At 40.4% G+C, this 24,111-nt stretch overlaps 2 protein-coding genes across 3 annotated transcripts; both read left to right on the top strand.

Annotated features, from left to right (window-relative positions):
* Positions 1-4,634: 4,634 nt before the first annotated feature.
* Positions 4,635-11,768, top strand: csad (cysteine sulfinic acid decarboxylase). Its single transcript, XM_051071215.1, has 15 exons — positions 4,635-4,803; positions 5,940-6,330; positions 7,907-8,052; positions 8,142-8,268; positions 8,360-8,450; positions 8,804-9,026; positions 9,164-9,243; positions 9,750-9,804; positions 9,948-10,064; positions 10,194-10,258; positions 10,405-10,486; positions 10,587-10,786; positions 11,122-11,173; positions 11,267-11,356; positions 11,500-11,768. The coding sequence occupies exons 2-15, from the start codon at positions 5,967-5,969 to the stop codon at positions 11,671-11,673; spliced, it is 1,866 nt and encodes a 621-aa protein (XP_050927172.1). The 5' UTR covers positions 4,635-4,803; positions 5,940-5,966; the 3' UTR covers positions 11,674-11,768.
* Positions 11,769-12,440: 672 nt separating this feature from the next.
* On the top strand, positions 12,441-19,240 carry znf740b (zinc finger protein 740b). 2 transcript variants are annotated; one of them, XM_018666096.2, is made up of 7 exons: positions 12,444-12,564; positions 14,483-14,633; positions 14,820-15,044; positions 15,628-15,756; positions 15,848-15,977; positions 16,367-16,485; positions 17,163-19,240. In XM_018666096.2, the coding sequence occupies exons 2-7, from the start codon at positions 14,589-14,591 to the stop codon at positions 17,310-17,312; spliced, it is 798 nt and encodes a 265-aa protein (XP_018521612.1). In that variant the 5' UTR covers positions 12,444-12,564; positions 14,483-14,588; the 3' UTR covers positions 17,313-19,240. The 2 variants fall into 2 exon arrangements, with proteins under 2 accessions (XP_018521613.1, XP_018521612.1); XM_018666097.2 differs by lacking the exon at positions 14,483-14,633 and having other exon boundaries at positions 12,441-12,564.
* Positions 19,241-24,111: the final 4,871 nt, after the last annotated feature.

The raw sequence follows: 24,111 nt of genomic DNA, 5'->3' as shown, positions 1-24,111 counted from the left end.
AATATAAACACATGTACTCCAAACTATAGGAATATTATTCACACTGCTGTTCAAACTTTAAATGCTGTAAGTGTGAATACAGATTTATTTACAGGTCCAGGTATGTAATGCACTTTGCAGTGAACCTGTTAGGAAGTCAAAGAGAAAGACTGGATCTGGAAGGGACAAGTTGCTGCACAATTTTTCACTAAAATATCTCATAAGGAACAGAACAATCAGCAGGGTTGGAAGACATTCTGGCCACTTTACCCTGTAAGTTCAAACCAGTCCTGTGTTGTCATTGTTGTTCATGTTTCCGCAAACCCCCAAGGACCCCCAAATGCATTAGCAGATGATACTTGATGTGCACTCAGTATCACAATGCTCAGGTGGAATGTCCTCAGAAAACATTACAGTTTCAGAGTCAAACCTCACAAAGTCCCGAATCACTCCGGGTCTTACACAGAGCACACTGAGTTTGGGATGATCCAGACCAAACCCCAAAAAGCCAAGCCAGAGTGTGGGTCCATTTTGGTTTCTATTCCTGGGAGCTCAGGAAACCTGCCTCGCCCTCTTTTACCTGAGGGACCTTGTGTCGTGTCATGTCCAAAAACAAGAGACACTGTTGGGTTGAGTGGAGGTCTGAGCTTTATGACTGAAATTCTAAAACAGGCATGCTTAAATGAAGAGCTGAGGGAGGGAGCCAGCTTTCACATGATACTTTAGAATGATAAGAGCTCCCTCTAGAGGTCAACTCGCACTGCAGTAGAGTGACTCTCTCCCTCTCTTTCATTCACTTTGCTCCTCTGTTTCTGTTATAATGCTTCAGATTTCCCCCTGGTCTGGGAATTTTGGCTTGATGAATCATGTAAACAGGGTCTCGCCACACCACTGACTGATGACTTCATTGAATTACAGCAGGTATGAAACGCTGACATCAGCTGACACCTGTCTCTCCCAGGGCCTGGTGACTTCAGCCGTGATGATCTCATGCAGTAAGAGCATCATTCTGTGCAGTGACCCCATTTGCTCTTTTGAACTCCTCTACTCTGTCCTCCTCTTATTTTTAAAAATCACCCCTTTGACCTTCTGCTCAGAGCACTCCTTTTCTTTCTAGCTTACCTCACACCTAACCAAACACACACACACACACACACACACACACACACACACTCTCCATTTTCTCCAGCAGCTCCTCCGTGGCTTTAATGCAGTCTGAGAATGTGTCTGCTCTGTCAGTCAGACTCACTGTCTCTTCCATTCATTAGACTTAAAGGAAGGAAAATGTGCATGCCATTTTTCACTATCCACTCTAAGGTGCTGAGGAGCACACACACAAAAATTATTTACACTTCTATCAGAGTTAATGGACCCGTCAGTTACATCACAGGCTCAACCTATAAGTTCTCTGCAAACTATCTTCTTCCCATAATGAACTACAGCTTCATATATATTTGATCTGAGACAATGTATATGACATGCTGAATGATAATGGATAGTTGCCCTGCCTTAATGCCATATTAGACCCTTCTTTCCTCTAAAAGTGAGGATTATAACATCTCGATGGCATTACTGAGCTGAGCCATGCTGAAATCTCTTTTTCTACTTTTGTACTTTTCTGCACTTTGCTCTTATTCTTCTTTCATAATACTAAACCTAGCCTCACTTTGCAGGAAACCGAAGCTTCCCACCTACGGTATGTGTTCACTCTACTGTGAATAAGTCCTTTCCTTTGCCCTGTCTCTCTCTCACTCTCTTCCCGGTGTCTGTCTCTTCAGCAGGCGTCCCTCTCTCTTCCTCCCTATGCTCTGCTCTGCTTGCCCTGCTCCCATTGCTCTTTTTTTCCTCCCTCGCTCTGGTCTTTCATATATAATGCATGCTAAACAAACAGACATATCAGAGTCATTCAAATGCATGGTTGTCCCCTCACCGCTGCTCCATCCGCCCTGAGTGTGGGAACCGGGGGGGGGGGGTCATGTCTCGAAGGCCCCCATGTGAAGCTGAACTACAGTCTTCTGCATCAAACACAAACAGTGCATTCCACCAGGGGAAAATCAGTATAGCTCCTGTACCTGAGTCTATTTATACAAAATCATTTTAACACATAAAATCAGACAAGTTTCTAGAGTGGAGGGTTTTTTGTTGAATCATCGCAAATGTGAGCTCAGGTCTGAACTTCAAGGCAATGTAACAAAGGAGTGATGTCTGAAGCTATTTGTAAAGTAGATGCTTGTTCAAAAGAGAAAAGGCTCTTTCATCAAGGATTGTGCTTCAAACAGAGCTCTGTTTATTTTCATTTTTGTGTCTTTGTATAGACATAGTCCTTATTTATGTATTGTCAAAGCGCATACAAAGAAATGATCCATATAAATGTAGACCCAACAATGTTTTGCTCCTTGTGGCTCAGAGCTGCTAAAGACTGTCAGTAAGAGCAATTTTCTTTTTCTGTTACTTTACATGTAAATCTAATTTCCCTGTTAAGGCATGAAGGGGATAAGCTGCTGCTGTGGCTCACTTTTGGATTGTATACATGCATAAATAAACACACACTCATACACACACTCTCATCCACAAAATCCCAATTTTCCAGGTGCAGAGGCCTGTAGAATGAAGCCAGAGCCACTCATAAGGAAACTGCATTATTCTCCGTCAGCACTGTGGAGCGTCCGAGCTATTATACCATCCACCACTAGCATGCACATACAAATGGAGTTTACCACTCGACAGAAAGTGTGATGGGGCCTGAAAAGCGCAAGGGTATGAGTGGGAGCGTGCTCGATCAGCAGCAAAGTAAGTTCATTTTCATTTTGCATACACAGTATGCTCTATTTGTGTTGCTGGGATATAATGCAAAAGGACTAAGGCCACACTTCACAGGCACATTTGTAGTTGAAAGCCCCCAGAATGTCAACATGTGTGTAATTTAAATAGATCAGTAAGATCACTGCATCTCAGCATGGTGAAAGTCCTCATAATGTATCTTCTCAACATAAATCAAATCTGAATATAATGCAAATTTATAGCATAATAAAGTCGTTAGAAGTACATAAAGGTGGATGAATTGTGCATTCCGCTCTTACACGGTAGTCTCACCTGGGTAGTAAGAATAAATAATAGGAATAAATGATGGTTCTCTCCACTCTCTCCACCCACTGTAGCCAGAGAGAAAACTGGATTTATTCAGACAGCTAATACACACAGTGACTCAGAGTATATACTGTGTATGGATGAAATGGGCTCGAGAGGCTTTTCCTCTCACACAAAGCAAATATCTGTCCAGGAATAAGGTATTGATTTGTAATTTCCCAGAGCTGGAGCTGGGTAAACAGGCTAAGCAGACATGTGACCAGCGGTTGTTGATAATTGTTGTCCAGTAACAGTCAGAGGCCTTTCCTCTGAAACAATAAACTAAGCACAGTTGTACTGGAAATCCTACTTCATTCAAATTGCCTTGCATATAGCTGTAAATGCACAACATCTAATAAACACACACACACACACACACACACACACACACACACATTGTCTATTTGGTATTCATGCAGTAAGAGTCTTTTCTGCTCAAACAAAACAATCAAATATTTATTCCCATGTTTACAGCATTCTACTTCCCCACCATGAACAACAACACATCCCTTGGCGTCGACATGAATGTTTGAGCTTCTTGTTTAGAGGAAGCACACTCAGGCAGAGAAGCTGTTTAGTTTACAGTTTAGCAATCTAAATGAATAACAACGACAGTGACAGTTCTCTTCTAGATAGATAGATAGATTGTCAAAGCTCTGCACATCAGCACACCTTCTTCAGGCTGAAGAGTCTGCTCACTGTTTTTTTTTTCTCTAGTTACACAACAAGAAAAAACAAAAATGAATTACAAGAGACCATTCCAGCCAAAAGGATCAGCAACAATGGTGGGTTACAGCTTGATTTGATCTGAGAAAATGTATATAACATGCCACCATTCCCTAATGCTTGCATATGGAGGAATGTTTAGTCTTTGTAAATAATATCATAAAGAGTATAGTCTAATGAAAAGCTCCCTGAGATAACAGCTATAATAATTTAGATAGACAGGCAGGCAGGCAGGCAGACAGACAGACAGACAGACAGACAGACAGACAGATAGATAGATAGATAGTCTATGAGGTCTATTAGGAGTCTATTGGGAGTTTATTCACTTTTTAAAATGTTCTTTTTAGATAGATATATTGATTAGTGTTTACAATAGAATGTAAGCATGTGCAAATTGGATCATAAATCCACTGAGTTTTAATGGTGGTTGAGTTTGAGTGAGATAACAATTCATGAATTTTAAAAGATGTGATCACTGAATACATTTTGTATTTAAGCAAAAACAGCTGATTCACAGTTTAGTCCACAGTGACCTCTGTTGTGATGACTGTGTGAAAAGTCAGAAGCAATTAACTCTGAGAAATGTGTGTTTATTAAGTGTAAAACAAAACTTTTTATAATACTTTTCTTCAATAAAAGATCTCTGAAGAGTGCAGTGTATGTTCAATCCCACCAGATGTCACCAAACCCTCACAGCAGGGGCAGATGGCTGCAGTTTAATCATCCACCCACTAGATGGAAGCACACAGATAAAATGCTGCTAATCTATATTTCCAATGCGTTTGTCTACAGTCTTTGGTTCAGCTGTGGTTTTTGAAGAACAGACGAAGAAAACACAGCGGGAGGAAAGAAACGAGGAAGTTTGTTGTGTGATTCACACCAAGTAAACAGGGGAAATGTTTTCTGTTTGTCTGCAAAAAAGGTTTTTTGTTTAATCGCAATTTTTTTTTTCTGTAGTTGTTACAATAAACGGTAAGAGTGTCGAGAGGATGCATTATGTTTGTTAAATGAAACTGCTCGGTGTCAGAGTGTGTAAAGCGCATCTGGAGCTGGACGACAGCAGATGTGAATGCAGAGTGCAGGTATCCTGTCAGGAAACCAGGAAGTCCAGACATGAAAAATAATCAGCACGAGAGACCCTGATGGGATTGCTGAATGCGGGGCTTCGTTGTCTTTTTGTAACGAAGCATATAAACACTGTTGTCATGTAATTTCATGATGTAACAAAGACTGTTTAAAAAATAAGTGAACACATACACGACTTTCACGTTGAGTGTTGTCGGATTAATTTATTATAGGGCCGTAAAGTAGCTGTTGGTTCCCTATTAACCCCTACTTCTATGATGTACTGATTACTAATTACTAGATGCACAGCTAAAAAATAAAATAAAGCAATAATATTAAAACACTACATTACAACACACAAGCAACAAACAAACTAAAACAGTCATCTTCCTACATGAGCAAGGCTACAGGTTGGAGGACATGTCATAGTTAATATTTTACTTAAGTGGTGCAAATTAATAACAAATGTATAATTAATCTAATCATGTAGACCAAAATGATGTGGGGTAAACATGCTTTGGAGCCTCTGGAGGTCTGGGCCCTCCTGGCAATTACCAGCCTTGCCAGTGGGTCACATACTTGAATGAACAGGGAGTGATTTATTTCTTTTACCACTGTACATACTTCATGACCAAAGCTACTGGGTGGAGCTTTCACAAGCAGCGAGTAGTAGTAGTAAGTAGACAGCAGCATAGTTATGACCTCACTATGACAATATAGACAATATATGCCAGTGTCTACCAATAACCTTATTCTTAGATAGCTTCAATGATCTGTTAGCATATTGCTTACTGGTCATAGGTAATAGCTGTCAATAGGGACATGCTGCAGTGGTCTTGGGAGTGCTACTTCAAATAAATGTGAGAATATTATCATATCTTATAGCTACAGCCATGTTCATTACAAAAAAACTCCTCCAGGAATATGTTTATCTAAATGGAAAATGACTGACTACTGCATGTATTGTTTCACAGTTATGTCAGACTTGATCTGTGCTAGTATTAAGAGAATTCTTTGTCACTGTCTTTTTCTTTTTTCCTCAGGAGCTGATTTAAGTGAGTCATTCAGTCATGGCTGAAGAACCAGCAGAATTTATCCAGCTACTTAGAAGCCAGAAGGCCAAGCTTATAGAAATTCTAAGTGGTGACGCTGACTTTGTGCTGCAGCATGCAGACTCCCGCAATCTGCTGTCTCCTCAAGGCTACGAGAAGGTGAAATCTTGCCGTGTTCCTAGTGAGAAGGTGACAGACCTTCTGGATCATATCATCCAGAGAGGGCCTGCAAAAGCACAGGGTCTCCTGGAACTCCTGAAGGACCAGGAACTACAGGAAACCTTCCCACTGCTTCATTTTGTCAAGGATCTGCAAGTCAGCACACCTTCATCAGGTAGAATAGTCTGCTCATTATTTTTCAGAAATCTCATTCTTAGATACTGTTAGATTAATATGTTATATATAAAAGTTTTCTCTATTTACACAACAAGAAACAACAAGAAAGAGAAAACAAGCTCCTGAATTACAAGAGACTATTCCAGCCAAACAGAGCAGCAACAGTGGTGAGTCACACTACACTCAAAGCTGTTTCTTGTAAAACATTATGGGATCACCACATACTTTATCTGCCTCTGTCTCATCGCACAGGCTCTTGCTTAGTGACAGAGAAGCAGCTGATGATCGTGGCACGTGCCATTGGCAAATGTTGGCGGGAGGTTGGCAGACTGGCTCTGGACATCCCCTCTGTGAAGCTGGAGCAGTTTGAGGAGGATAACTCTCTCCACGTGGAGCGAGTATTCGCCATGCTGCGCTACTGGAGAACCTGCCAGAGGGAAAAAGCCACCGCAGCTCACCTGCACTCCCTGCTCAGTCAGGATGACTGGGCACTGCCTCCTGACAAAATTGACTTTCTGTTGGACACTGACTTCACTGGGTAGTCCCTGCTGAGACTGAAAACCTTTCCATGTCAGGAAAAAAGAAACACTTGAAGCTATTTTATGGGATCAATACAGACTCATACATGTTTTTCATATGATGATAATTGTATTTTATATGGTTTTGTATTTTTATTTCAGATTTTATTGTATATTTTCTATTGTTAGACATCTTCTCTACTGTAGAGACAGAAATTGCTTCATCTTTCTTGGTAATTTTCCACTTTTTTTTTTTTTTTTTTACATTTGATTGTTATGCATCAAATGTAAAAATCCTACTTGAAAAATAAACTTGTTTCTGAGTCTTATAATATTTTTTTTGTTTTTTTTTCCTGAAATGTTTTTGAAAGAGGTGTTTGTATTTTCCATTGTTAGTGTCTGTAGTAGGGATTTTTATTCTTCTTCCAGTCAAGGAAATTCATTTCATTTTAATATTAACACACTCGGGCATTTAAAGAGGAGGATAACATCATATTTCTGTCCCATGTTTTGTTTCTCTCAACTCAGCTCAACATTTCATAAATGTCCAGTTTGGCTCTGAATAAACACACCTTACATCACATTGTGTCAACCTATCTGTGACAGTCAAAGGAGAGTAGACACACAAATGCATATGTTGCTGCATCTAAGAATTTTCTTCCCTGAAAAAATATGACAAGTTAATCTCTTTTACATTTTATGAAATGCACAATTCTTCTTTAAATCATGATAAATTCACATGTGTATTTATCATGATTTTGTGTATTGATAAAACCACTGAACTCTCTTTTCTGTGAAAGAATCTAATAAATCAGAAGTTCCTGCCTTTTCTGTTGTTTCCCACATTCCGTTACCTCATTTCAGACATTAATTAACTTAGTCTGGGACAAAGGTGGCTCCCTCCTGCTCCCTCCACACTGTACCTTTGCTTTACAGCCATATTCTACAGTCTGCTCAGTCAGCATAGAGTAGTGAAGCTTTTAAAAACTGTGGATATGGCAAATATGTTTCCATTCTCAGGTGAGTATGGTGTGCTGTATACATATGTATATTTTAACTCTTGACTTTTGGAAGTGACTCTTTATGTGTTTGTTATAACAGCAGCAGATATGCAAACCAAGGAACCAGCTAGTCTCTGTGACCTGAATGAGCCTCTTATTGACCACTCAGAGGGTCAACACTTCTTGAATGAAACCTTCAAAATTATCATGGAGGAGGTGCTCCGCAAGGGCACAGATATCAAAGAGAAGGTCTCTCGCCAAGCCATAAAATTACAGTCCTGTCAGATTACACTGATTATTCTGAACAAAACTCACAATCCATTTGTTTCTTCCTGCAGGTCTGTGAGTGGAAGGAGCCGGAGGAGCTGGCTCTGCTGCTGGATCTGGAGCTGAGGGCGACAGGGGAGCCACGGCACAGGCTCCTGCAGAGAGTAAAAGATGTTGCTAAGTACAGCATCAAGACAAGTAAGGCTGCCAGAGATAGGTGAAACAGTTGAATAGAATAACCTTTTTACATTTATTCACTAATTTTTCTCTTTTTTACGGCTTATTTCAGGTCACCCACGTTTTTTTAATCAGCAGTATGGCGGAGTGGACTACCATTCCTTGGCTGGACGATTTCTCACCGAGGCTCTCAACACTAACCTGTCAGAGTATAAGTCACAATAACTAGAATAAAAACACTCGGTTTTAAGTTAAATCTTGCAATCAAAATGTCACTAAGTAGTGAAAGTATCGAGGTAAAAGTAGCTGCTGCAGAATGACCCTTTCACTGTGTTATATTATACTGCATATACTATGTTATTGATTATCATTGATGTATAAATATATATAAGAGCATTTTATTGTGATCAAGATGGAAGTAATTTTGTACTAATTGGTTGTTTAATATATAACAGTGCATCATTTTGTTAGATGATCACATGTTTTGTACATAACCTCTGAATCTGGAGAGTAACAAGTCACTTGAGATGTCAAATTAATGTATTGTTACCTGCAGTTTCACCTATGAGGTGGCCCCTGTGTTCGTGCTGATGGAGACTGAGGTTTTGAGAGGGCTGCGTCAGCTGGTGGGCTGGACAGAAGGTGATGGTATCTTCTGCCCTGGGGGGTCAACCTCTAACATGTACGCCATGAACCTCGCACGCTACCGACTCTTCCCAGAGGTCAAAAGCCAGGGGCTGTGGGGTCTCCCACAGCTAACTGTCTTTACATCTCCAGAGGTTAGAAACGGCTGCACTGCACATCTGAGGGACTGAGAATACAGACAGAGAATGAGGGTTTAGAAAAGGTGTTCACGTTGTTGTCTCTACATGCTGTAAACATGGGTTAAAAGAAGCATTCTTTGTGTTTTTCTCAGAGCCATTACTCGGTGAAGAAAGGGGCCGCATATCTGGGTTTGGGGACCGACAACGTCATTTTGGTGAAAGTGGATGATGGGTAATGTATTGTTTATTGTGAGAAATGAAACAATTGAAAATCACTAAATTGGTTGATCAACTTCCATAATCACTTTATCATTTAAGCCATTTATTAAGCAGAAATGCCAGAAATTCTCTGATTCCAGATTCTCTAATGTGAGGATTTATACCTATTCTCCATTTTATGTCAATGTAAAGTTGAAGATCTTTGGGTTTTTGACTGCTGGTCCAATAAAATTAGCAATTTGAACATGCAACCTTGGGCTCTAGGAATATATTAGGGTATTATTCAGCTATTTTCTTACATTTTATAGATTAAAAGATGAGCCTAAGAATAAAAATAAAATAGATAATATAAATGGAATTGAAAATTAAAAAAGTCTATAATAGAAACGAAAATAAATGTTAAGAAATGAAAATAATTGTTGGTTGCGGCTTTATTCATTATGGCTTTCAGGTTCCTATCACAATCATACCTTGTTGATATTTCTTTACCTTAAGTCTTCACTCTCTGGTGTGCTGCAGGGGGCGCATGATTCCAGCTGACCTGGATGAAAAGATAGAGCTGGCAAAATCTCAGGTAAGCAAGTACTCAGATAATATTAGATATGACATGCTGTGGTTCACCAACCAACCATGAAACTGGTGCATCTTGTTTGTCCGACAAACCAGAAATCACAGAATTCAAGGTAACTGCATTCACCTTCATTTTGTCTCTCCCAGGGTGCAGTGCCATTCCTTGTCAGCTGCACATCAGGGACCACAGTTCAGGGTGCCTTTGACCCACTGGACCACATAGCTGATGTCTGCCAGAAACACAAGCTCTGGATGCACGTAGACGTGAGTCCCCCCGCGGGAGACAAAAATCGATGTCTGTTGACAAGCCTTGCTTTTGTGTAAGCTTGTCTTGTATTCATTAAAATTTAAGACCATGCAGAGGTTTGTCTGTTTTTCTGTCATTTGTTACAGGCTGCCTGGGGAGGGAGTGTGCTCTTTTCCAAGCAACACAGACATCTGATGAAAGGGGTTGACAGGTATTACTATGCAGGCCTGGGAGATGCATTTTACATTATGAGGAAGGCAGCACTTTTCCTTTGCATAAGTAAAGATAAAAAGTTGGGAAGATGTGATTATATATAGGATTTATTTTGTGTGTGTGTGTGTGTGTGTGTGTGACAAGAGCAAACTCAGTAGCCTGGAATCCGCACAAGATGCTGGTGGCTGGCCTGCAGTGTTCTGTCTTGCTGCTGCAGGATACAACGGTTTGGCTTCCAAGTTTAAGGCAACAGAATTACCTGATACACATCGTGTTGTCTTATGGTTTTTGTACTTGAAAAAAACAATTGTTCTACTTTCTCTCAGAACCTGCTGAAGCAGTGCCACAGCGCCAACGCCACATACCTCTTCCAGCAAGACAAGTTCTATGACGTCAATCTGGACATCGGGGATAAGTCTGTGCAGTGCAGCCGCAAGGTGGACTGTCTGAAGCTGTGGTTGATGTGGAAAGCTGTCGGCTCTGATGGCTTGGCAGAGCGCGTAGACAGAGCTTTTATCCACATAAGGTAAATAAAGTATGCAGCTGTGGCACCACACATGCCTCAATTCAAGTAGTAAATACAAAACGATCTCATCCTTAAGAGGTGCAGTTTAAACATCTGTTTTTCTCTTTCAGTTTTCTCAAGTTGTATTAATTTAATGCATTATTAGTGACTTTAAGTGTTAATTTTTCTGAATTAAAACATTGAGGAAGAAGGAATATTTGAGTTTGTGTTGCCCTCATTCACTTAGTCTTCATCTACCACAATCAATCTCCATCTTCTTGAACAAACACAACCAACGTTGTCAACGCACGAGTTCTGTCCCTAGGCCAACAGAATGTTAAAACTTATTCCTACAGGTATCTGGTGGAGCAGATGAAGAAAAGAGAAGGGTTCCATATTTTGGGTGAGGTACGTAATTATCTCAAGCATACTGAGAAAGGGAAATTGTTTTTTCTTTGCAAATTTCTGATCACTTGCGTCTGTGTTTGTCTCCATGGACAGCCAGAGTTTGTGAATGTATGCTTCTGGTATATACCACCCAGTTTGAGGGGGAAGGAAGGAAATGCAGATTACCAGGACAGACTGGCAAAAGTAAATCTCTATATTACATCAGTAATAGTCTCCATGTTTAAGCACTCAAATTCAACTTCTTAATTATTCAACTTTAAGGTATTTACCACGTCCTATTCTTCAAGATAACTGCATGTTTTTCTGTTCCTGTTTTAAATTCACAGGTTGCTCCAGTCATCAAGGAACGCATGATGAAACAAGGCACAATGATGGTTGGCTACCAACCTCTGGGAAACAGAGTCAACTTTTTCCGTGTGATTGTGTTCTCGCCCCTCGTCTCACAGAAAGACATGGACTTCTTTCTCAATGAAATTGAAAGACTGGGAAACGATTTGTGACCGAAATCACACCTTATAAAATGTGAAGGCCTTGTCCATCCACAGATAATAGGCTGTGAGTTTTGAAAACCAGAAACCAAAAGATTAATAATGAATGAATAAATAAATACATTTTAAAAAGAGAGTGTCATAATTTTTGATAAATGTCAAATGACTGTGGCTTCAAAGAACTGAAATGTCAGACGAAGAAAATGACAAATTCTCATATTTGAAAGGCTGGAAACATCAGATGTTTGGCCTTTTGATGGGGGAAATGACGTAAATTTACTCAGTTATTAAAATAGCTGCATTCTGTTGCTCAACAAATCAATTCATCATTATCTGTGTACCTCTACACAGGGGTGTCACACTGAGGAAAATGTAACTTGCCAATTGGATCAATACATCTAGTTTGGCATCAGCAGTAATGTCAGATTTCTACATTCAAAACTGGTGTGTTAACAGGGAATTTTCTGTCGTCTTACGAGGTAGAAATTTGACATATTAATGCAGACATCAATCTGTACTTTAGATTGATACATTTTACATTAATAGCATTATAAGTAAGCTAATACTGTTGGCTGAATAAATAGTTTCACGGACTATTTCTTGTATCTAACAACATCAGTGCTCCTGAGGGCCCTCTCTCACTGAGGCTGCACATGTACAGGAGCCAGTATTTGTGTGCTACGCCACTGCCTTCTCCCCCATCCACGCAGCCTACACAGCTCCCTCACAATCATGGCCGAAAAAGTGGGTCACCCGCTTCAGTCACGTGACCGGGCGTCCGACCAATCGCGCCTCTCCCCACGAAGCGCTTCCGGTGGCGTTTCCTGTCAGTGTTTGTAAACTGAGAAAAAAATTGGAAGTGCGACAAGAAACAATAATCTACAAAACTCAAAAAATCGAAAGGTAAGCGGTCTGGTTTCCCACACACTTATCTCGCGGCTCTTTAGGTGTTTTATAATCTGCCACTCGTCTGTTTCTAACGACAGCAGTTGCTGAGGGAGGAGTTGTTTTGTGGTCGGCGCGGAGCCCGCACGCCCTGCCTGGCTGTTGTTGTGTTGTCTGGGGCGGGGGGTGGGGGTTCAGTCATACAAGAGTTGTTCCGAAACCCAACTACTGGCCGGCTAGCTGGTTAGCCTTTTCTGTTTCGTTCAGCAGAGACTCTTCACTCCACAACCCACTTTTAAATTTGTACTATAAATATTCAAATAATCATCCAGTGTGCTCCTGGTACAGTCCCGTTAGATCAATAAAGCGTCACTTGTTCAGGGATGGTCACTTTTCCAACGAGATATCGGTCATTTTTAGGCGATAGCCAATTCACTAGTGCTGAAGGCATCGTTTTATTAGCGTGTATGTTGTTTAAGAAACGTTTTGTTTTGTTTGTTTTTGCGAAAGCATAAAGCCACACGCTTTCAAATGAGAACGACTCACAGCCCAAATCATTTTCCTCTTTGAGATACTTGGATCGATCGATAGCAAACGTCACTCTGAACTGATGAATGACCATGTTTTTTCTGTGCTCTTAAAATTGTTCATGAATGGTCTGTAGAGGTTTACAGGACAGTGCAAAAGGTTTAAGGTCTAACAGTAAAGTGCTTTTAAAAATAAAATGTTTGTTTATCAACTCCATACAAAATAAAGCAAACAGGCAAAACTAAACTAACAAATCAATGTTTGGAGTGACCATCATTTGTCCTTAAAACAGCACGAGTTCAAGAGTGACAAGGCATTTCATGATCTGCACTGTCAGATCAGGCCTTCCCTCTCAGCTAGCTGATCATAATTACATCATTTACCATATTTACTCAATGTAGCACTGACTACTATATAACTTTAGATGACGATACTAATGAGAATAATGAGAATAATGAGAAACCTGGGTAATGTATATTTGCAAACCATCAGCGGGATACTCCAAAAACCTGATCGTAGCCAGGATACTCGTGCATGTAAACACACAGAGGGTGAATTTAGTCTGTACACAAGTTTTGATGGACTCTAAACACATTCTCTAATAGTCACATTTTAAAAATACATTATACAGCTGAAGTTTTCCTGATCTTTTACTTTATTGAACTAGTTGCAGTGGGCATTAAAATTTCTACCCCAGATTCTATGAACTAGTTCAGTAGGTAGTTGACTACGCAAGAGGTCTGATATTTTCAAAGGTATTTTAGTCCATTCCTGCGCACTGGATGCTGAGCTGTCTATAAAATACTATGAATAGAACATAAAAGCGGAAACTGGAGGTAATACCACCACATTGTCACTTCACTAGACTAGAAGACAACAGAAAAAAGTCACTCAATTCAACTCAAATCAGCTATACTAAGATAAACTATAGCTTTCAACCAGTTTATAATATATAATGTTGCCTGTATTTCATTTTAAGATGCCTTAAATAGTGAAACTTAAGAATGCAACTTTTGTGCTGTGTGCTTACAACGCCAACTTTAGATAGTTGTCTTTTCATTATCACTTCATATATGAAGCATTTGTTTGATTTTGTTTGATTGATGTATCATACTGCACAGATGTATTTTTGTTTTTGAAGATTTTTTTTTTCCTTTTTTCCATCAGATTTCCTTTTTTTTCCTTCTACCTGGCTGTTGTTTTTCCTGCCAACCACAGTGACTTGTGGTGTGCACCAAACCATTGGGGCTTTATTGCCTGATAAATGACAGATCTTAATGCTGGGCCTAAATTTACTGTATATCGAGATTGGATGATTTGTTAAATCTATACACTGGTCTGGTTTTTCCAGCTCCTGATTCCAGCATGTAAAAATATTAGCCTTACATTGTCATGCCTCTACTTTCAGGCTTTGGCCCCTGATGATTTGGGTGGGTGTGGTCTCTTCTGTCACCCCTCATCCTGAGTGAAGCCCCCTCTGTTCCCCCAAACACACACGCATTCAAACCACGGCGATGACACACCATTCCAACAGCTCTGTTCGAGACCATATGAAATGGGTCAGTGGATGTCTTCATCTCCAGAATCACCACCATGGTTTTAGTGTGTCCTGATGCCAGTTCATTTCTCTGTTAGTCCCATTTCTCAACCCCGCTCCTCCCCCTCCTCCGTGAGTCCCTGTCTCTGTGAGGAGTCCTACGGCCCCCCTCTCTCTGTCTGCTCTGACACGTTGTTTGTGTTGCCAGGCTGGGTTGCTGGGCTGCGAGGCGGTGCTGTCCAGCATGGCCCTGATGCAAGCCAACAGCATCCCAGGCCAGAAGAAGATGATGTCATCCTTGGGTCAGGGGCACAGGGCCAGTCCTGACAGCCAGTCGCAGCACAGCCACAACCACCACGGGCACCAGGTTCACCATGGACAACCACACCACAGCCACATGGGCCATCCTTCAGGCGGGAGCTGTCCACCCCTGGTGAGGGAGATGCCCCACACAGCTCCATGCCCACCACAGGAGCTTCTTTGTTTCTTTTGCTTGGAGACAAAAACTTCTAAACTTTGCTTTCAGGAACTAAATTAAAGATGTCAATAGACAGAGGTTATGCATTTGAAATAAACCTAACAAACCTTAAAACTACAAGCAGCTCTAATTCTGTGACTCAATAGGAAACATGAATGCATTTTTGCATTTTATATGATGTGACTATATGTGATTATTTATCCCCCTAGTTAGCATTTTTAAGCAGTGTATCAACTTAAATAAATGGTTTACAACAAAGTGTGACGTAGATGTAAGAATATAAAAGGACAGTTTGTTTATGTACATTAATTGTTAACACCTGTAAATTCTACTAAGACATATTTTTAATTACGACAATATTATTATAGTGTGTGTGTGTGTGTGTGTGTGTGTGTGGTTTTCACCCAGTATGTGTCAATATGTGTTTGTTGTCAGCTATCACATTTTAGCATGTACTGCTCAATAGCTTCCACAGTGGCAAACTGTTTGGTGCAGTGCATCTTACCTACTAATACCTATAATTTACTTCTTCCAAAAGCTAATCCGAAAAGACGGTGATTATCACTCATCAAGACTGATGGATGGAAAGGACATGCAGACAAACCAGAATATGCAACCCAAGAAAAAGCACAAAAAATCATCTCACAAAGTTAAAGAGAAAGTGGAGGTAAGTTTCAAAGCTACACTTGTAAATATAGGTGCAAAGATCTGCTCTTGATATTCAGTTCAGATTTGACTAATTGTTTTAATGTTGGTAGCATATACTTCCACCAGTCGATATGGATGATGACAGTTCCTTGAAAGTCCAGAAGAACTTCATCTGTGACCACTGCTATGGAGCTTTCCGGAGTAGCTACCACCTCAAGCGACACATACTTACACATACAGGTGAGAACTTGCACATCATGCCTTCACCTCAGGCCTTTCTCCAGTTTGAAGATGTGGGAATAGTAAGCCTCCACCCCTCTGAAGCTCCACATGCCTGGATTAAACTACAAAAAAAGCACACACACACCACCTTAAATGATTTTCAGTACTAAATTGTGCATATGCTATTTATTTACTGAGAAATGAAGTGGAATGTTGTGCATGTGTATTAACTTTATATATTTATTCATACCCCTCCTTACATTTGTGGGGACTGTGAACAAAACATTTTAATTACAAATCACTTTAATAACACTAAGTATCTATGAGCAAGCAATAAATGCATCCAGTGACGTGTCCTCTAAGTCTTGGTAAATACTGATAAAGGGTCCACATGTGGTTATTCACAGGGGAAAAGCCATTTGCTTGTGATGCGTGTGATATGCGGTTCATCCAGCGTTACCACCTGGACAGACACAAGAGGGTCCACAGCGGAGAGAAGCCGTACCAGTGTGATCGCTGCCATCAGGTCAGTCATCCATTCTTTCATTAAACTTGATATGTTTTCTATGTCAACTGAAAATTCCAGGAAAGTTTATTCTAATAAGATGACCGTACCCTCAACAATGTTGATAAAAAAAAAGGTTATAATGAATGAAATGTGAGGAGAAAAAACTAAAATATAGAGCTTCACGTGGCTGGCATATACAGACGGGTCTGAATTTCTTATCACAGCAGCCTCAAAGCTAAAGTTTTAACCAGAACATTGAAAATACTTCCTCAGTAACATTGAAACAAGCTCACAGCAGTTTATAACAGATCTTTTAGCAGCAGTCATGAGCGAAATTGGACTGGAGAACTGCTCAAATTGCAAGACAGCTTACCAAATTTTCTGACACACCAGAAATGCAACCGCTCATCTGAGAGCCAGATCCTTAATTGTTCAGTTGACTAATCTGGTGCTGTGACTCCCTTCAAACTGCACATCAGACAAAAACCAGTCTGGCAGAAATTTGTTCCAATTTGAAAATAGTTGGGGGTGACCAATTTGGGGCTGAAATCACGCTTAATCTTTACAATGTCTGGTTGGCTTTGCATGTTCTTTTGGGTTTCTGCAGTTTAGTCAGGATCTTACAGCAATAAACAAATCCAGCTGTGGTTCTGCCACTCTGACTCAAACACACATCTTCCTCCGTCTGTCATCAGAACTTCTCACGGACAGACAGGCTGCTGAGGCACCGGCGGCTGTGTACGGTTGGGATGAGCAAGGAGGAAAACCAGTACTCACAGGATGCATCTGCCCATCCAGCTTCCTGGAGCCCCTTACAGCCTTCCAACAACCGTCTAACTGTCTGACACCCCCCCCCCCCCCCCCCACAAAGACCCTACAGACAACAGCAGTGTTGAACATTGGAGCTCAACAGTACTGTAACCTGAAAACAGCCTAGCTTAAACACAACCAAACTTTAGTTTGCTCTCACCAGCTCATTCACAGAGCTCGATAGTGGATTTTTGTACTTTTCTATCTACTGTCACGTTCATGATGCACGCAGAAGATGGAGGACTAATTCACAATCTTGGACGACAGATCATGGTATTATGGCAATAACTTAATGGAAACATCTCATTTTATCAAAAAGGTTGAAGGTGTTTTTTTGAAATCGCTGCCAAGGTTGCAAGTGTTTGTGACTGCATGGACTGTCAAATGTATCGTGCAGAGCCTCTTGGGTATCCTGCTGACCTGCAGTCAGTCCCAGAGTTGCCTGTTACTACATATGGACAATTCACTAAAGGACACAAACAAAGAACTGTGTAACTTTTTAGTGTTCAAATCCTGCTCATTTTGCTTTCCTTAGGTTACTAACCATGTACACGTCAGCAGACTTGTGGTCTGTGCTGCCTAGAAGAAGACACCTACAGTCTACAACACTAAAGACAGGTTCAGAAACACTAAAGGTTAACTAGATGCTCCTGAAATGTTACATTTTCAACTAATCTCGGTGTTAGACAAGTCATGTAGTGACTGCTGGCACACACATTCACTGCTGTACCTTGTTTTAAAGGGGTGTTGACTTTTAATAGGTTACACTGTTGAAATACAGTAGATGGCTGACAGGTATTTTGTAGGAGTAGCCCAATTTTTTTTGATGCTCTTGAACAAATTTAGTGAGCTTTCTTTTTGTTTTTTGTTTTTTTAAATAATGTTAGTCGGATGTAGGAACCACTTGTCTGTTGCAAAAATGAGGTGTTTCCTAAAGTGCTTCTGTAAAAACACCCTCAATATAAATTCAATGCATTTACTGTCTCTCTGTTCCTAGAAATCTCATCAAAACTGATGGTTGCATGGCTGTTTGCACACAGCTGGATCAAAACTAGTCCTAGACTTAAAATAATTTTCACTGACGGTACAGGGAAAATTTTCCTGATGCTGACAAATTTAATTCAGTGTTCATGAAAATGGTCCAGATCATTTCATAGAGAATAATTTGGCTCATACACAGATTTTGAGAGCTGACCTCTGTCCTGACCTGACTGAATGTGACCCCAATATAGTGCCATGTCATTTAATCTCCAGTTTAACCTTGAGCATCTTCAGTGAAGATGATAATTGTTTTCTATGATGATGATGTTCTGCATTATATTACTGTATGTTCAGGCCTCTAAAGGATCAAATCAGTTTGTAAACACTGGACTGAAGATAGTAGTTCAATTGTAAAGGAAGACGGGAGTTTTAACATTTGTTATTTGTTTAGACTAAAACATGTCTTATAGTAGACTGGTAGTTCTGTTGCTGTCGGGCTTTTAGATTGTGTGAAAGGAGTTTGGAGCCCATCAATGACCTGTCTACTGTTTATGAAGTTAATATATATTTAAAATGTATTAGGGGTAGATAATAGTATGTATGGGACCTACACTCCAGAAGCAAATCAAAGTATTTACAAAGTTATACTTCTTAGTCTGATGATTTCTTATGACAAGTGAAAAGGCCACAACCAGTTACTGTTCAACTTGCTTTTAGGAGTAAAGTAAGAGCTGACACTCTTGCCCTTTTAGTATAGCAGCCATGATTAGTCAGCATATTTTTTTATTTTTCTTTTGCATGTATTTGTTGGAGGAACTTGTATATTTTTTTTGTTTGTTTTGGTTAAGAGATTTTTTTAATGTTAGCCCCAAATTGTTTTTGTCATTTCAGGGGTGTGAAGTAAAGACTCAGTCAATCATACTGTAGTTAATGGAGTTTTAGCGCCCCAAGTCTCAATAAAGCTGTTACACTTTTTAAACAAGTGTTTGTTGTCCACATATTCTACGTCAGATTTTCACCTTTCACTGATTTTCGAGAAAGCTTGACTTCAGTGGTAATTGCAGAATATTCTGGGAACATGAAATATCCATGAATTATTGTTACTCATTCAGTTATTCTGTTTCCCACCACTGAGCCTCAATCAACATGAAATTGTGTATATTGTCAACAATATTACCTGCCTTCAGCCAGCACATTACTTACAGAATCTGTAAAACTAGAAAAACTTGAGAACATTTCAGAAATATGTAATGCACCAATCATATCAGCAGGTGGCATCCATGACTATATGACTGTTATTGGATTATGCACACCTAGGTGAAATACTACAACTGATTAATGCGAATGAGATAAATGCAGATACTCCATACCTTCTATGAATGTTAAAAAATCAGTTGTTAAAAATAAATAAAATACTACAGATATACATGAGCCTTGGGAGGCAGGTGTGTATAAAAAATAACCTAAAAGATTGATATCAGCCTCTATCTCCACCTGCAGTTTACTTGCATACAAAGTTTTGGTCAAAAGACCAATGAATCAACACACTGTATTAGTGTGTATTCAGAGAAGGCATTTCTCACACAAACAAGTCTACAAATAAAACCCATTTTAACCACTGATTCTGAATATATTTCTGAATATATTTCTTCAGATAAATTGATTAATACAAAATATTAAGAAATCTCATTGTACCAGAGCCCAGATTCTTAAAATGTCCTTTTTTTTGACCACTGTTCAACAAAACTTATTCAATTCACAATCATAGGAGACAGCAAATTCTCCCATTTGGGAAGCTGTAACCAGCTTTTGGTTAATAAGTGAATTAAAGCAATTGACTGCCCATGACCAGTGATGAATTCTCTTTTTATCACCATCAACTTATCAGCTAGCACAACAGCACACAGCAACACAGTTATGTCAATTGAGTGGGGTTGTAGAGGGCCTCATCAGCGCCACAAGAGGGAGGTGTATGCTAAGGCACTGCCTGTTTACAACCTTCCTTGAGATAGTAAGAAACAGATGGTACTTTCACAACCAAGTATTCTGTAGTTTTTTAGTAGTTGTTGAAACCCAGACAGCAGATGATCAATACACATCACCTATGAAGCAATCACTATATCGTGTCCTGGATTTGGCTGAACATTTATGACCCAGATGTAATGTTGCTTTCCACTACTTGGAACTTGCAGAGAAAAGTAGTCTAGGTGAAAACAGTCACATTTTACGAGTTTGCAGATCCAGTTTGATTTTAAAACTTGCTAAAATATCTGCGGTGGAGTCAGTAAGACAGTCTTGTATAAAGATGATTTGTTTAAAATGTTGCTGTTAAGAAGTGTTATTGTCAAAGTGGGTGATCAAAGAGACATAACCGTCTGTGTGGTAATAGCTGATATCCACATTCTTCAGGCAGGAGGATGGAATTTCCTCAAGTACACTGCCCCGTCATTCTGCCTGCGAGGGTATTGCCACATCAGTCGTACGTTAGGAGGTGCAGATCATACCCTTTAGCACCTTCCTCTTTGCTATTGACCAGTTCTTTAATTAAAGCATTAAGATAGGCAGGATGAGATCAGCCTGGAGGCTGCTGGGAGTGTGCGTTTTCCCCCATGGGAGACATCCCCTCCCTCTGCAGCCTGATTTACAGCACCCACAGGCCCCTGGCACTTAACAATGGACCTCCTTAAGTGAGGTAGATGGGGAGGAGATCAGAGAGGGGGAGATAACACTCCATCTTCATACACAAAGTGCTGAAATCATCTAGGTTCGAAATCATCTCCGTGAGACAGACTGATCATGGAGTCAGTCCAGAGGTAAAGTGTAGGAGTGCTGCCTTGTGCTCTGTCTGGCTCACTCTATCAGGGAGGAGAGCACTCTTTAAGACTGATAGCTAACTCTCTGTGTGCTCACCTCTCCTGTCAGAGGGATAAAAAAAATAGGTCCTCCAAACAGAAATTTCCCCAACGACCAGTAAATCTCAGCTGACTGCGCATACTGTGGCTCTGTCAACATAGGGGTGGTTCAGAGGTTTACAAAAACAAGCGCTCAGCAGCAGAAATGTTCTGTCTCCTACAAATGTTTGGATGGCCCCTGATCAAATACATCACAGGCTCACGGCAAATGATTGAAACCCTCCCAACAATAGCTCCTGCTATCTCCCTCTCCCCGAGGTGTGGGAGAGCCTTTTCATCTCAGGCTTTGATTAATAAAGGAATCGCTGGTTGGTTGAAAGCAGCGATCTGCCCACCCTCCCACCCCCCCACCTCAAACATCCATCATGCCTGTGACAGCCCACCTCTCTGTGTTAATTAGCGGTGATATTTAAGCTGTCTGAGGTGTTCCATGGCCGTCAGCGTGGTGGTGCAGCTCATCATTAAAATTTCAATTCATCTGTCCGGGTTACTCCCATTTTCCTGGACACCTAAGTGAACATGTCCTCAAACATTCACTTACACACAGTGCTCGCTGCAAACAGCAATCAAGACACAACAATTAATGAGAACACAGCGGCTGCTTTTCCTCTACATGAAAAACAGAAATGTGAAAAGCAGCTAAATAGGAAATCTGCAAACTGTGAACGTGACCGTTGGTGCACTCACTACTTACTTACATGCATTTTAATGTTAACCCAACCATGGCTCTATGAAACATCAATTTGACTTATCACTCTTGCTCAATAATTATTTGATATTACATGAAAAAAATTGCCATAAATTTTAAGTTCTTGTCAAACAATGAGCAGAGAAAGTATGAATGCATTACTTATTAATTATTACCAAATATTGTAATATTCTCTAATACTGGGGGCTATTATTCAGAAATAAATTATGTATGTAACTGAATCCTGGTCTAAGTTATAACCAAAAGGCATCATGCACCAATATGAGAACTTCAGTGGTGCAAAATTAAAGAATAGCATCTCAGCAAATGGCAGCCATTTGTCCCAAGTCTAAGATGGACAAAATGTCTTCCAATATGTACACAAAGTTGGTGTATACAGCTTCCATAGGGTGCCAGGGTATTATTGTTACTGTTACCAAAATCTTGTATTGTATGGAAGTTACAGAGGAAATGTCTGCCAGCCACCTGCCTCACAAAATGTCTCTGATGGGGGCTGTTCTGTCATATCATGTTTCAAACTGTCCCATATTCAGATGTCTGCCACTACTTTTCTAATTAGTGTAACTCAACAAGATTAATTAGCCTGTGCATATCATTCCCTGTTCTCAAAATATAACACAGGGGAGGAAAGAAGCGAAAGCCATCACCCACTGACTGGTAACGAGGGAAAAGTAAAGTTCGGCCTACTTGCATGTTTTGATGTATTCTAATCATGAATATTCATACATGAAAATGAACCTCCAGTGAAGTTTACAACCATGAATTTTCAAAATTACCCTCTTGCAGTTTGGTGTAATGAAGTCCAAATAATCTGTGAGAGAGAAAGAAATTGGATAGGAGAGAACAGAGGGATAAAGATTACTGTATTAGCCTGGTCAAAATGTTTGAGTATGTGACCTATGGCGCCTTCCTCGAGGAAGATACCTTCACATGTCACAGTAGGAAAAGCACAGGAGTAAATAATAAGATAAATAATGGCTGAATTCCATTTGGCTGCTTCATTTTCATGGCCCTGGTACTGTGTATGCAAGCTCACGTCACAGGGTCATGGCTCACTGGGACACTTAAGTATAGAACGGAGATATAATGACAAGTCAGAATGTGTGCTCTGTCTGAAATGTGAGAGTGTAGAGAGGTTGCTGATTTTAAAGGGGCTAATAGTAAGTTTTGCCCGAACCCCCGAACATGGTTTCTTGCTAACAGTGGGTGGTGCTGATGGCTGCTTGATGGTTAGAATACGCCCTCTAAGTAACACTATTTCAGGGCAGACTGGATGACATGGTGAGTTGCTATCAGAGAGTGACGAGATGGGTGAGCCAGTAGGGGTCTAGCTGGTTAGCATGCTAACTTCTGTGGAAGAAAAGAAGTGATAGTTTGATGGTGAACTTGCAATGTTTCTTTTAGACTGATAAGGAAACAGCTGTTAATGCTAACACGCACAATGTAGCAATATCAAAACTTACAAATGGCTCCTTCAAAGGAGTCTAACTTTACCCAGTCTGAGGCATTTGTAGCTTATAATTTTAATTCAATCCAAAGACAATGATACTTCATAATTCACACAATTTTCTGCTGCTTCTTCAAAAATGTTAGTGATAATTAATGCTCACGAAGAGAGGAGGAACTGAGGAGGCCCAGAGGCTGCTGAGTATGGGGGGCTTCCTACTCTGCCAGCGACACCTTTGCTAAGGGTCTGCAGCATGCAGATGCATTCACAAAGATCAAGTTCAGTTGTGCAGGACCTTGTTGTTAAGATTTATTTGGCCCAAGAGTCATCCACATTCCCCTTGACAGGATGGACACCCCGGCGCCCTGCCGACTGTGTAAAAATCACTTTCCAACAGAGGTGCGTTTAGCCTCGACAGATACATTAACATGCCTTGGCCTTACGCCATGCTATTAATCTACTGCTTGTTGGGACATGTTTGGACTGAGATGCTTCAAAGGAACAACCCACCAGCCGCAATGTGGGTCCCTGAATGTAAGCACCACCTCAGACTTTCAACAGTTTGCTTTCCTCTAATGTTACGTATGTGTGTTACGTGTCTGTAATAGTCTTTTAAAAAGGGGCAACATGCCAAGAGGAAGGTCTTATTCAACCTCATACAAACCGCTCTCTAATCATTTACGGTTGGCTAGGAGACGATGCTGTTAAAGTTTTATATAGTTTGGGAGGATTCGTTATCATCAACTGACGGATTCTAAAGGCTTTGTCAGTGACACCACATGGTC

Source organism: Lates calcarifer, linkage group LG6 (genome assembly GCF_001640805.2).
Source record: "Lates calcarifer isolate ASB-BC8 linkage group LG6, TLL_Latcal_v3, whole genome shotgun sequence".
Lineage (NCBI taxonomy): Eukaryota > Metazoa > Chordata > Actinopteri > Centropomidae > Lates > Lates calcarifer.
Note: the sequence above shows the minus strand (reverse complement) of the source record. Positions and strands in the feature narration are given on the sequence as shown.